Genomic DNA, 13,812 nt, shown 5'->3' with positions numbered 1-13,812 from the left:
CTGAAGTGGTACAACTGCTTCCCCCTAGCTCTGGGAAGATCAGCTGGAACAGTTTGCTCAGGACCATTTCCAGTCAGGTTTTGAGTATCTCCACAGATGGAGACTCCGCAGCCCCTCTGGGCAGTGTTGTTGGCAGTGACCCATTGACGGTGCAGCGATCTCTGCATTGTTGCCTAGTGATCAGCTTGTCCACCAGGAATCCCAGATCCTTCCCTGCAGAGCTGTTTTCCAGCCTCTGGTATGTATGGGTGCCCAAGGCTGTTCCTCCTCAGATGCAGGACTTTGCAGATCCCCTGTAAAACTTCAAGGGATTCATCTGAGTCCAGTTCTCCAGCCTGTCCCTCTGAATGGCAGCACAACCATCCCATGTATCAGCTTCTCCCCAGTTCTGTATTGTCTGTGAACTTGCTGAGGGTACACTTTGTTCCCGCGTCCAGGACATTAATGAAGGTGTTAAAATAACATTTGCCCCAGTAGTGACTGGCTCCAGTTTGACTTTGTCACAGCTATGCTGAAATAAAAGCATTTTTAAAACCTCCGTTGTCTAAATGTGATTTAGCTTAAGGAAGACTTTTGAAGGTAAATGCTGCTGTAATAGTGTGACTTTCTTTTTACAATTCTAAAGAAGCTCTAGAGTAACCTATGAAGCCTAAGATCTTGGGAATGATTCATATGTGTAGTAAACAATAAACTTACTCAAATGATAAATAAGATTAGTAATCTGCCTTATCATAGAGAGAAGTGTTTGTTTTCTGCATGTGCAGGCAGAGTGCCAACGGTTAATCATGAAGTACTAGAGCTGAGATTCCTGTAAGCTTTTTATCCTGTTGCAGAACTAGTATCCGAAAATGAGAAGTATAAAGCTTTCTTTAAAAAAAAATTATAGAATATTACTAATTCTGCTTTTGATGACACCTCAAACCAAACTACTCACTTTGAGGGAGGGAGAGAGATGCATAAGTGGGTTTGACACTCATGTGATGCAGGGCAATTGAGACAATGCAAATACTTCATCATTTAATATTCTCGTTTCAGGTTATAGGAGTTGTATATTCATATTTCTTTGACTCACTTCCCCCACAGTTTTAGAATTTGTTGTGACATATGAGTGAATCAGATTTTTGTCATGCACATATCCTTTTAAATAATAGGTAAGGAGCTTTTATAACAAGATCTGAAGAGATGTTCACTTAGACTAACTTGTTATTTTTAAACAAGTTTATTTAATTTCTCTTACTGCTACAGAGCCTGGGCACGTTGTGTAGATTGTTCTTCTGAAAGTCAGATTACCTTGTCATGTGATGAAAACAGTGTTGGGAGCTGGTTAGGTAGAACAAAGTCTTATGTCACCCTAGGTTATTTTGGGCTTTGAATACATTGTAACTCATTTTCCAGCACTTAAGAAACTTTACGTATAGTTACTTTGGAATACAGGCAGGTTTTTCTTCTGAATTCTTTTGTTCACTGATTCTCTTAGTACACTGTAGGTGATGCTGCTGCGATAGTAAGAGTAGTGAAACTTTTTTAATAAATAATGTTTTAAACCAGGAATTTGGGCAAGCTGAATAATTTGAAGAGTTTGAAATGCATTGTAAGTGCTGCATAATACAGGAGGTGAGTGAGAGGAAACTAAGTTGCAGACATTTTGTAATAGTGAAATCTCAGTGTTTATCTTGAAAACAATTTATCAGATGACTGGAGTAGAAAAATTTACCCAGCTTTAATATTCTGCACATGTCAAGGCAAGGAAAAACATTCAGTAACAATCTGACTATTGTAATTTGAACAAGTATGCTTCAGATGATGAGCTGATATGTGTTTCTCCAAAGCTCTTGTGAAGAATTTGACATAAATATCTTCCTAAAGGTTTAAGAACACAAATTTCAGTAACATGTCAGTCAGTGTTGAAGTGATTACTTCTGGCTATCTGCAAAATTGATGTATTCAGTTAGTCTCCTGGACCCTCCAAAAAGAGCCTCTGGTCCCCTAGACAAAATGCCATCTTACTCAGAGAAATTTTCCTGAGTTTCCAAAATTTGCTTTGAAAAATGGAAAAATACTTATGTCTTTTTAGTTTCAAGTAGTGGTAAGCTCATTCTTCCCTGTGAAGTATTTGAAGAGCTCTGTTGTAACGGTTATGGTACTGGTTCAAAAGGAACATTCTCAGCATTCAACCTCTTTACTAGCCTTTCAACAGAATAGACTAAATAGACTCTCTAGTATAATTTTGTAAGCTGGTTTTTTTCGTTTGTTTTTTGTTTTTGTCCCCCTTGTCAATGAGCCTTTCTCAGATTGCATGGTCATCCTGTGCCAGTGGCTCCTTGGCAACGCTGAAGTTTTTTAATTGAGATTCTTTTTTCTGTGTGGAATACTATTACATCCCTTTGCGAGGCAAAAAAATCTATTGAAGTCGATTGTGAAACTGGATAATCTCAGATTGCATATTCTTCCACTATATTCAGAAATGTTGGAGGAAAGCAGTTGTAGCAAGAAAAGCAGATAGAAAGAGAACATGATAACGCACTGTGGAGGGAAATGGTGGATTAGAATGTGATTATGCTTTATTTTACACTTTTATGGACCTTCTGTTTACTGCGCGTTCTATAACCTAATCTGCCTCCTCTTACCTAGTGTGTGCATTATCCGCATTGCTTTGGGATTTGGCATTTTTTACTAATCTGTTTTACAACGCTTCATTCAGTGTCATACACTTCAGTGATGGTGGAATCATGTACCGTGAAAATGATTTCACCACTTACCCTAAGCAGCTTCTTAGAGAGGAAAAAATATCTCTTGTCCCTTGTTGTGAAAATTAATTTGAATATTCCTTTATTAAATGATTTTTTGCCTGCTTAGTTACATGGTGACTTGTCACAAGTTACAAAAACATTTTCTAAAAAGAGCGAGATACACTGTTTCCTAAGATAACCTCCTCAAATTTCTTACCCACAGAGCCATTTTTTGCTTTTTCAGGTGTCATTGCTAAGATAGGGCCCTTTCATAATTTAGCTTCGAGCACAGTCTATGTTGTGAAGCCATCGGGAGAACAGTTTTCAGTTTATCGTGCATATGGTGTTTGTCTTTCATGACAAGCAGTTATCACATTATTCCTGGTACATTTTATTCAGAGATTGGGATTGGCTTTATACTATAATCTCATTATATTGTATATAGTTCAGCTTCCACTTCTATGAGTAATAGTTCTCATTTTTCTTATTTCATTTAGGGTATATATGATTATAGTCAATTGTTACCTCGCACCTCCTAATAGTAGGATTATAGCATAATTCAGGTTGGAAGACATCTCTGGAAGTCATCTAGCCCAAATGCTGCATATAGATTTTACATATTTTTGCAGTACACCGTTTATTTCAATTTGTTCTCAAGATCATTGCAATTTTTTTATTATTTGGAAATTTGGTGCATGTGTGTTCTAAAACACAAAATTTTTATCAAGACATAGTCATCTGTGTTTTTTTTTTTTTTTTTGCAAGGGGGTAAGACTGAATTTAGAAATAAAACATGTTTTAGGAGTAAGCTCTACGGAAAGTACTTTTTAGTATCTGATGTTTGTGCCAGAAACTTAGTTACGGTATTCTTCAGGCCACTGCAGTTGAGATACGTGAGAAACTACTCTTTTTCATATTCTTTTCTTACTACGCTCATTTTACAGAAGCCCTAGAGAAATTTTTGTGTCTTTTTCAAGAAGCAGTTGTGTGGTGGTTATTTTTTGTTTGATTTTGTTGGATTGGGTTTTTTTGTTTGGTTAGTTTTGGTTCTTCTGGGGTTTTTTTCTGTTAAGGTATAGGAAAATAAGTCCTGTAATGCCTCTTCCTCCGCAACAAAAACCATGACTTTATATAAAAGTCAGCTTTATGTACAACACTTTCTTAGTGGTATTCGTCTGTATTGACAGACAGAAATCTTACTTCGATGAACACAAGATGGATCTCGCTTGGCTTGCATAGTAGACCTTAGCTGTGCTTGGTGTATGTATTCATGCTTCAGTAAGCTTAACTATCCTCACAGAAACTCCGTGTTAGTTAAAAGGAGGGAGGGAGGCATTGCACCTGCGGGGCTGTGGTTCTCCGAGGCAGAGTGCCGCAGAAGTCCCAGTCTGGCTGCTGGCCTGCTGCTGTGTTCTGTACCAACACCGTCTCTCTTCCGCTGTCCTCCTTTGGTGTGAGAACGTGCTGCTTGTTACCCTGTTATGTTCATCCTCTGGACTGGACAGGACAGTCCTTAGGGAATAGTTGCTACTCTTCCTGGCATCAGCTAACTTGTTGGTGATCATCTGCATTACTCAGTAGTATCGCATGCTATTTTTCATTTGTTGTATACATAAAAGTCAGGTATGTTTCCAAAAATGTGAACTTTTTGTTTCATGCTTACAGTGTTTTATGCTTACAGTGGTTTTGATTTTCTTTTAGGCAGGGTTTCCTTAAATGCTTTTTTTTAAATAATAACATTGATAGGAAGTATAGTGGTTTTTGAGACAAGCACAGGCACTAAAATGTAACAAAGGCATTAAGTTAATTTCTTCTCTTACGTTTTTCATTTAGAAATGGTAGGTGCAAAACTTTTGCTTTGAAAATTGTTGCTGAAGCGCTTGCATTTTCTTACAATGATTAGGTTTGTTTTTAAAGCTGTGTTATTATTTGCTTGCTATTAAATACTTGGACAACTAGTAAAATGATTATCTAATTTTATATTGGCCATTCTGAATTTCCTTGTCTAGTATCCCATCCTTATTTTTTTTAATCAACTGTTGATTTAGATAGAGTGTCATTTTTCTGCCATCGATGTAGCATAGTATAGAAAATGTAAATTAAACAATTAATGAGAAGGGTTTGATTATGAGATAATCTCTTTCACAGATGTGTTTATGTGGCCCTGGATAACTAGTTTTCTTGGTATAATGCTGTTGATGTATTATTTAGTGTGTGGGGTTTTCTTCATCTTGATAAAGGTTATTATTACAGATAGATAGTATGTTTGTTTCCATTGAAAGGGGCTTTCATCTATTTTGAGCAAACAGTAATATTCTGTTGTTTTTATCAACAGAGAAAATGAGGTGCTAAAAGTGCAGCTTAAGAAGTATGTAGGAGCTGTGCAGATGCTCAGAAGAGAAGGTCAAACAGTGGAAGGTAAGAATAAAATAAAGGGGAAAAAAAGAAGAAATCCATGCACATGAATTGTTTTTCTGTGTGCTACCATTGAGATGGAGTTTACTGGAGGCATATGTATAGCAACCAAATGGTGGACGTGACTCCTGTATTGGTATAAAAACTGACAATGGAAGAATAACTACTAAGCAGGCACGTCTCTGGTATACAAGAATCTGCCTTTTTTTTTTTTTTTTCTCTAGTTGATCCTGGAATGGATCTCTGTAGATAACCAGCCGCCCAATCCTGTGCAAGCCATGGGCCGTGACTAACACTTCAGCCACACAAAACAACCCTAGTGTGGCTGGAGATACATTTCACGCTTCCATATGCTACCCAGTAGGGCAGCAGCCCTCCCCCGGTTGGAAAATGTCATCATCCGGAAAGATAACAGTTCTGTTTCTGTGAAAATGGTTCCTGATGTGTCTCCGAATGGGTTATTTGCTGTTTTGTGAACAGTTTTGTAATGCAGACTGATACCAAAGGAAAAGAGTGTTGTGTGATGGCATACTGTCAAATTACTGCTGAGTACAAACAATCGGGAAGTCTTTGCTTTCCTTGCTGAGTCTTCCCCAAAACAAATGAAACAATTTACATGAAAGTGGGGTTAGCAAAAGGTAATTACAAGCCGTATTCATCTCTTCTAGCCATGGCAGAATAGTGAAAATAACATTTGATCGCTTTTCTTCTTGAGAAAAATACTGATGTAGAGTTTTGTACTTTTTACAGAGCTTTTTCTGGTGGATGAGGTGGTCTTACTTTTTTCATAAGAAACCTATCAGATTAAAATTGAATTTAAAAATTATCTGTGAATTAATATTATACTGGAACATGAGAATAACTATTTTGATTTAGTTCAGTTTATTTTATTTAGTGTTGTACAGAGATCAATGTTTGCAGGCTGCTTGAAATTGACTCCCTGTTAAGACCAGGTGTTTCACTTTCTTTGCTGCATGTCTCCCACTGACGAGTAGATTTTACTTCTGAAAGATAGCAAGTTATGCTGTCAGCAGTGTTCACCTGTTTTTCTTCAGTGCTTCGTGGTGATAGGCGTGTCCATGACAGGATGAATTGGAATCTTGATTGTGAATCATCTTCTGGTGGGACCTGTATTTCCACTGACTACAGAAGGGGTTTTAAGAGACAAGGTGGCTTTTCAGCAATTGGCATCATCTGTGCCGCCTTTTTTTTTTTTTTTTTTTTTTTTTCAGTATTTTGGTCCAACCCGGGGCTTGGGGAAGTAAGCCTTATGGGAGAAGGTGCCAGCACAGCTGTGCCGCCTTTTTTTTTTTTTTTTTTTTTATTGTCAGTATTGTGGTCATACCAGTGGCTGTGTGAATGAATGCTACATGAATTCTGCTCTTAATGGCTAGTCACTATACTGATCTATAGTTTAAAAACTTCGTTCATCCTTTAAAGTATTTTTGTTAGTGAGAACACATGTTTTTACTTCCGACTTTGCTGGAGTGTAGTGATTCATATTAAGAATTATTCACGAAAACCATCGCTTAAGCTTTTTATAATAGCAGAAATTATCCTTCATTAGATACTGACAGTTTCCATGATGAGTGTAATTATAGGAAAAGAAAAAAAAATATTCCTAGGCTAGCTATATTCTGCCATGTTAAAATTATGCAAATTACTGAGTGATAAGAATAGAAACTGAGTAGGATGGTCAGATTTTATAGATGAAAGGGGGGGATGGAACAGTACCAACATTTCTAAAAATGAATACATGTGTGCTTTATGCTCAGAGGATATGTAATCAATCCACAGTAATTTTCTATGATATTTATCACTAGTGACCAGAATAAATTTCAGCTATGTGTGCTATTTGTAATAATTTTTCATATATTCTAACTTCACGTGTTGTATTTTTATAAAACCAATTTTCTTTTTCTTAGCTGCCATTAGAGGTTTATGTCAAAATTTTAGTAGTATTGGGACCTCTGACTTAAAGTACTTAAGCACATAAATAATCTGAGAACTACCATATTTAGACACCCTTCAAAAAAGGAAAGTGAAACAAACCAAAGCTTTTTATTTTACCATATTTATAGAAACCATTGCACCCGTGTAACTTGCAGTTTCTCATTGTAGGCATTGCTATTTTTCAGATGTGAGCCTTCATAATTAAGAATATTTGCATATTAGAGCTATTTATACTTTTCAGTACATATATCACTGTGTAATTTAAGGCAAATTGTTGAACTCTAATTGTGTAATAACTTAAAGTGACCATAACAACTTGCCTTAAGTAATTTTGGTCTTATTAGCTCACATGCTTAAATGGATTACAGAGTATATTTACAAGACCTGTTTAGTAATGTGTTCCGAGATTGTGCCAATTCTTTGAAGAAAACAGGATGAAGAAACTACTGCTTCCTCTGCTTTTGTCGTTTTAAGTTAAAATTCTTGTTTGTTTCTTACGTATTAATTTACACACTTACAGCTCAAGGTTCTTGACTTTAATCAGCCTTACATTTAGACAGGGCCATAGAGTTCTGATCGGTTTGGACTTGGAAAAGTCCTAGCTGTCCTCTTTTGCTGTAACGTTAGGAAAAAGTCTTCATCAGGGAGGCATGAACTGTTGCATACAACTATTTCACTGCTGCTCTGTGTTATCTTAAGGCTAATTGCAACAACGATTAATCTTCTTCCAAATACTATCAAAACTGAAGTCTAAAATGTATTGTTGATTTTAGAACACCAGACTTTCAGTGAAGTTGTTTTGAAAGAGTCAAAATAAATCGAGCTTCTGCTGTTATTTTTATGCCTATAGAGAAGAATCTACATTTGCCACAATAATCAGATCAGATGCTATTGAGTATGGCTTTTAAATAGTTTCCTAAAATAATAAATGAAACTCAGCATAATATTTTGCCTCACAGTGACTTAAAACACAAAAAACCCATTCATCAAATGTGATTATAAATAAATTGCCGAAGAGATAGAACTGCGTCAAGTTCAGAATATCATACCAGCTTTCAAAATGAGCCCTGCTGTAGACTGAGCAGTTTGGTATTGCTATTTAAATATTTAATAAATGAGCATCCTGATTTCTCAGCCATCAAGCAGGAGCTGAGTGTGTACCATTTTCAAACCTGCTTAGATACAATAATAATATGTATATGAACATGCTGATCTTAGAAGTTTCTGACTGAAGAATTTTAAGCAAGATTTACAAGAAAGAGCTCTTAGAATAGTTTTCAAAATTCACTTAAAATAATAATAAACTTTATCAAAGCAAAAATCAATTTCAAGGCTGAAGAGTGTTTAGTCATGTGAATTACATGTCTTCTATCTACCTTGCAGTGGTTGTATATATAGTTTAGATTTCAAAAAATGGTGAGAGCATTTGCTAAGCCTCTCTTTTATTAGGGCTTCTTTACTTTATATCTGCTATATATCTGCTTTATATCTGCTGGTTTTTAGAAATTCGTGATCTGTGAGGAGAGGTTGAATTGAACTTTGTGTAATTTGGGGGACACTTAGAATAGGCCTTAAAGTCATCATCAAATACGTAATTGATAGGAGCTAGGAGCAGGAATAGAATAAACTGTAGTTTTCATTCACTGTGGATAGAAGAGGAAGTAATGGGCTTAAATGGCAGGTGAAGGAATAAATCAGACAACTTTTGAGAATGAAATAACTACAGCTGATTCTGCTTTATGCAAAAGCATGAAATACTGGAGGAAGTATGGACTGTCTGTTCTCAGCCTTATTTTCTGTAATTACTACGATAGGTAACCAGTCTGTGCCTGTAATATCAAGTGATATTTTGGAAGTGAAGTTAGAAAAGAAGAGCTTAGAAGAGAAGCATAGTCTTAGTTTCCAAGGGCTTTGGGTAGGAATTGCAGTTACTATGTACGTATATTAGACAGCTTTAGTCACAGAACAGAAAATGCTTTTAGTTCGCATTTTTTTTCTGTTGAGAGTGGATGTCTAAATATTGCTCTCAAGAAAGCTCCCTGCAGCATTTGTATTTTAGTGCCTGTAGTGCCGTTTAATATTACATCCTATTCTGATACTTCTAATAACTGTTATAGAGCTATTACTTATAAAATGTTTATGTAGTTTAACATTTTAATCAAGATATCTCTTTGTTTTAGTTCTACCAAACATTTGGAGCACTGATGGTGAATTTACTATTCCAGAGCAAAAGCAAGTAGAAAACAATGAGGAATTGGCCAGCTCTTATGAAAGAAAATTGATTGAGGTAAAGTTTGTACTGCACAAATTTTATGGAATCATACCTGTAACATAACATTTGAAGCTGTAAATAGTTTCTTTGCTTAGCTATTTTTTTCCCTGTTAGTGTAAAAGAAACGTCTGTTTTTTTTGTTTTAAAAAGAAAAAAATGAAAGAGATAATTTTCAGGCTTCTGTGGTTAAAATATAAATTCGTTCATTCAACTTCAAAACATATTTAAAACAATTCAGATAATTAAAAGGGTACACTTTTATACCTGGATACTAAAATTAAGGTTTTAATAAATAAATGAGTTCCTTAAGGTTATAACTGATGGTGGTGAAGTTGAAAGCATCACAGACAGTAGGTTTCAGGTATTGTATGAGTTATAGTACATAATTACAGGCATTGTTGTTTTGTCACCTGACTTTAAAATGAGGACATACTGAAATCTAGCTTTCTTACTGTTTTCTGATTGCCAAGCTGTGTTTCATTTTTGTATTGCTTTGCCGTGTATCTTACTGAATACTGCAGTAGGGAAACAGTGGAAGCCCTTAGTTCTGTTGATATGACCATGCTAGAGAAAGTTCTTAATGCAAGATTCACTTTTAAGACTAATATAAAATTCATTAAAGAAAAAAAAGGAAAGATTAGGGTTTCATCCTAAATTTAAATACAAATGATTTTTCCAGACAAAAGTAATGAAATTTAATATCTAATACCCATCTCCTATTAAATATTAAATGAACATTTTTATAAAAAGTAAAACAATTCTCTATGTCTTTTTCTTGCCCAAAATACTCTGAAATTGGATATTAACTGATTAACTTGAAGATGGCTAAAAATGCAGGTCATGGATGAAAGAGATTAATACAGTTCTAAAACATTCGTACTTGGTTATCCTTTTCTCATAGGACCATCTAAAACTATTACTCTCCTTAATGCATACCTTTGGTTGGGTTCTTCTCACTCCTCTGCTCTGTTCTGTACCTATCAAAAGAATATCTTAATTAAGAATGCAGGTAAAATCTTCTTCAGCTTTAAAAGCATCTTCCTTAGTTCTGCTAAGTTTGTTCTGCATGTTCCGGGTTTGGTCACTAACACTTCTGGGTTTGTGGAAGTGTTAGCAGCAGCACCGGCGACACAGCAGGGGAGGTAACCACTGCATTGCTGTAGATCCCATCCAGAGGAGGAAGTCTGCATCTGAGTCTACTTACTAGTCTGTAACAATATCTTCACATACTCCAAATAGGATGTATCCATTGTAACAATCCAGACGTATCTGCTAAAGGTCATCACTCCTTTTTCTCTCCACAATTAACTATCTGAAGACTTATTTTCAAAAGTTAGCCTGTGTTATTAACCCGCTCTTGAATGCTGTTCTGGCAGTTCACAAGTGTCACACCTGCCAATTTGTCCTTTTGATAATATATGACAAGTGATTTGCTATTTTATTTGCTATTAATTTTTTTTAATTTTTTTTTCTAGGGACACTTAAAAATTTTTATATTGCTTCCCGTGTTTTGAGAGAGCTATTAAATTTACATGTTAATCAAGTCTGCAGGTAGACAGTTATTTTGAGAACATCCAAATTAGAGGGAGAGAAAACAGTCATATATTATATCAGATAGTTTTGATTTTGAAAAAATAAAACAGGATTTCAAATGTGTAAATGACTGAGTTTTACATCCATTCATAAATTCGTGTATTGCTTTTGATAGCCAATCAATCAACTATCAGTTTCTCTGTGCATTTGCATTCAGTAGCATACTGCGTCTTTCTGTATGTGAAATGCAGGGAGGTTCTGCCTCCCAGCCCAGGCTCTCTGTAATTAACAATGACCTGCTAATATGAACCTGAATCGGAGGTTATGGTATTCTTAAATATTACACCACTCATTTTGAATGGGAATGATTGGTTAAGCTAATATGGAAAATAATTTATCCGGAGTTAATGACACTGTGTTATTACTTTATCTAGTAAAGTTGTCAATTTTGTTTGGTGCATGTTTGTAATTTGTTAGTCATAACAGAAGTTCAGATGGATTTAGATATCTTTTGTTTTCACAAAACGAGCTTATTAGTTACTAACAAGTGTTTGAAGTCAGAGTCTTTTATCAAGGCTGATGTTGAACAACTGAGATATGAATATAGTGTCATTAATTGAGAACATGGAAGTCCTAATGTTCTGATTTTTATCGGGAGGAGCCAGAAAAGAGTCTAATTATGAGGGCGTGAAGTTAGTTTTTCTAATGGGATCAAGTGCAACAGAGATGCTTGACGAGATCAAAACCAAAAGCAGTAAATTAAAGCTGCTGTAGTACATTATAAATAATAATAATAAAAAGCTTTTGATTGTTGAAATTATATTAGTGTGTTAAACCTTTGCACTTCAGAAAGCGAGGAGTGAAACTAAATGGTCACTCAGGTGTATTGCAAGCTTTTATTACTGTGATGTGTAAGATAAAGCTACAATAATAATCTAAAACTGCTTATGTAATCATGTTTGGGTTTAAATAATCACCCCCTGAAATTTTTAGCTTTTACACTTCCTTGTAGTCCTGTTACAAGGAAAATTTGTTGTTTGTTCAATTACTGTTGCTGGTTCTTTAGCTCATAATAATAATATGCTGAGCATTTCAGAATAGATGATAAATTCAGAATTAATGAGAGATCAGTTGAGACAAATAGTATCTGGGCTTAGTTTAGCTTTTTTTGCATATATACCACACTGATGAATTACTGGATTTGAAGATCTCCCACTAATACAAAAAGAAATTGGAAAAGAATACCTGAAGTTCAACTCAGGTATAACTGCTTTTATTTTTTATTGTTAATTAATAATGTCAGCTGCTGGCTTGTCAAACTGAAGATGTTTTTTTATGTTAGCTTTGATGATGTGAAGGATACAGTTGTCTGGAACCAAGCACTAAATTAAAAGCAGACGCTAAATTAAACACATTGAATTAAACGGCTTTGTCTTGGGAGCTTCCCTGGGGAAGTGAGAGAAGGCAGAGTGGTAGTTTAAGAAAAGGAAAGCATGAAATTCATGGAGAATTGCCTCCAGAAGGGGAACTCTGAACTCTTAATAGGTTTGGTAGTAGTCCAAGTCCCTGTGCTATCATTTAAGGTAGAGGATTGATACTCATCTTACTCAGCTGTGCTCTCATAGTGTTACCCATTGCCTCTGCTCTTCTCCTAGCTTTGGATGGCTACAGGAGGAGACATTTCAAGAGCTGCTGTAACATGAAAGACGTGTTTAAAAGTATTGTTGTGGCAACCTGCTCTGCCTACAAGAGGGGCCAAACAGTCCCTGTTTCTGTTTTCATCTAACTACTCCCGTTAAAATTGTGGCTTTTCTTGCTCTGGGTCTGGTTATCTGGTGTTCCGCCTCTGATAATAGCCCTCATCAGTATTCCTTTTCTTTAGTGTAAGAGTCATATAGGGACGATATACTTGGAAACTTTTAACATGGGGATTTTCTGAAGAGTCTGTCTTTTTCCTTGAAAATAGTTCTACAGACTCTTTTTGGCTCAAATTTCTTTGCTCTAAGGCTACAAGTGGCATATCAGTACAAGACAACTCCCTTGCCAGGAGTATTATGTGCTGATGTGTCATCCATCATAGTCGAAACCTTCATTTAATTTTACAGTATAAAGGTTCTGATAGGAGTGCTTAAAAACCTTGCTGAACACAGATTTAGACTTGCTCGCTCTTTCTGCTAGTCTCCCCATCACATCCCCTTGACGGTAACACCTTACTGCTACTATTTAGACCTTTGCTATTTGGAAACACTCATCCTTTTAGAGTTCTTCCCCCTTAAGCTGTAAGCTTGCATTTCTGTGTAAGAAAAATTCAAGAGCTCAGTAACATCTTTAACCTTGAATTGAGTTTTATTGTTTCTTGCTTCTCTTGGCAGGGAGCAATCTTAAACATAGTTGGCTGTATTGCAAATGTATTGTAAATGGGTGTACTTTTCATCCTGGTAATTCATCCAGCCCCATTCACCCTCATAAATGTCCTGCATCAGCTGGGTATTTTGTTGACATTTTGACTCAAAAATGGAGAGTGCAGACATACCTAGACTTGGTGTCTAAAGAGGCCTCGCTTGAGGCCACACTATTTACCTGCACATACAACTTGTGCCACAGCATAACTATGGTGTTTATGCTCCTTTGACCCTTCACAGATTTGCCTGGGATGAGTGGAATTCTAGCTCCAGTCCTATTAAAACTCCGAGTAAGAGTGCAAAATACATTACTCATGAATTACTGACAAAGTTTAATGCAGTTTAGTGCATTATTCGCAGTTCAAAAAGTGATTAGTTTGGAACGGTTGAATGCTGTGTTCATCAAAGAATTGAACTGAGAACAAAAGTTAATAGGTGTTTTTATTAGAATCAGTTGCAACATGGTATCCTCCAAAAGGAGTAGAATTGGACAGAGAGTTGTATTTTG

At 35.9% G+C, this 13,812-nt stretch overlaps 1 protein-coding gene across 1 annotated transcript in view; it reads left to right on the top strand.

Moving 5' to 3' along the window:
- SNX29 (sorting nexin 29) overlaps window positions 1-13,812 on the top strand; it is a gene marked incomplete at its 5' end in the record, with an annotated part of 95,084 nt that overhangs the window by 25,181 nt on the left and 56,091 nt on the right. The window contains 2 exons of the mRNA XM_010135338.1: window positions 5,065-5,147; window positions 9,278-9,384. Coding sequence (XP_010133640.1) covers window positions 5,065-5,147; window positions 9,278-9,384 — 190 coding nt within the window. The remainder of the gene's footprint in view (window positions 1-5,064; window positions 5,148-9,277; window positions 9,385-13,812) is intronic.

Source organism: Buceros rhinoceros, unplaced genomic scaffold, assembly GCF_000710305.1.
Source record: "Buceros rhinoceros silvestris isolate BGI_N320 unplaced genomic scaffold, ASM71030v1 scaffold114, whole genome shotgun sequence".
In the NCBI taxonomy this organism is placed as follows: Eukaryota; Metazoa; Chordata; class Aves; order Bucerotiformes; family Bucerotidae; genus Buceros; species Buceros rhinoceros.
The sequence above is the reverse complement of the archived record's forward strand: the minus strand, read 5'-3'. Positions and strand labels throughout refer to the sequence as shown.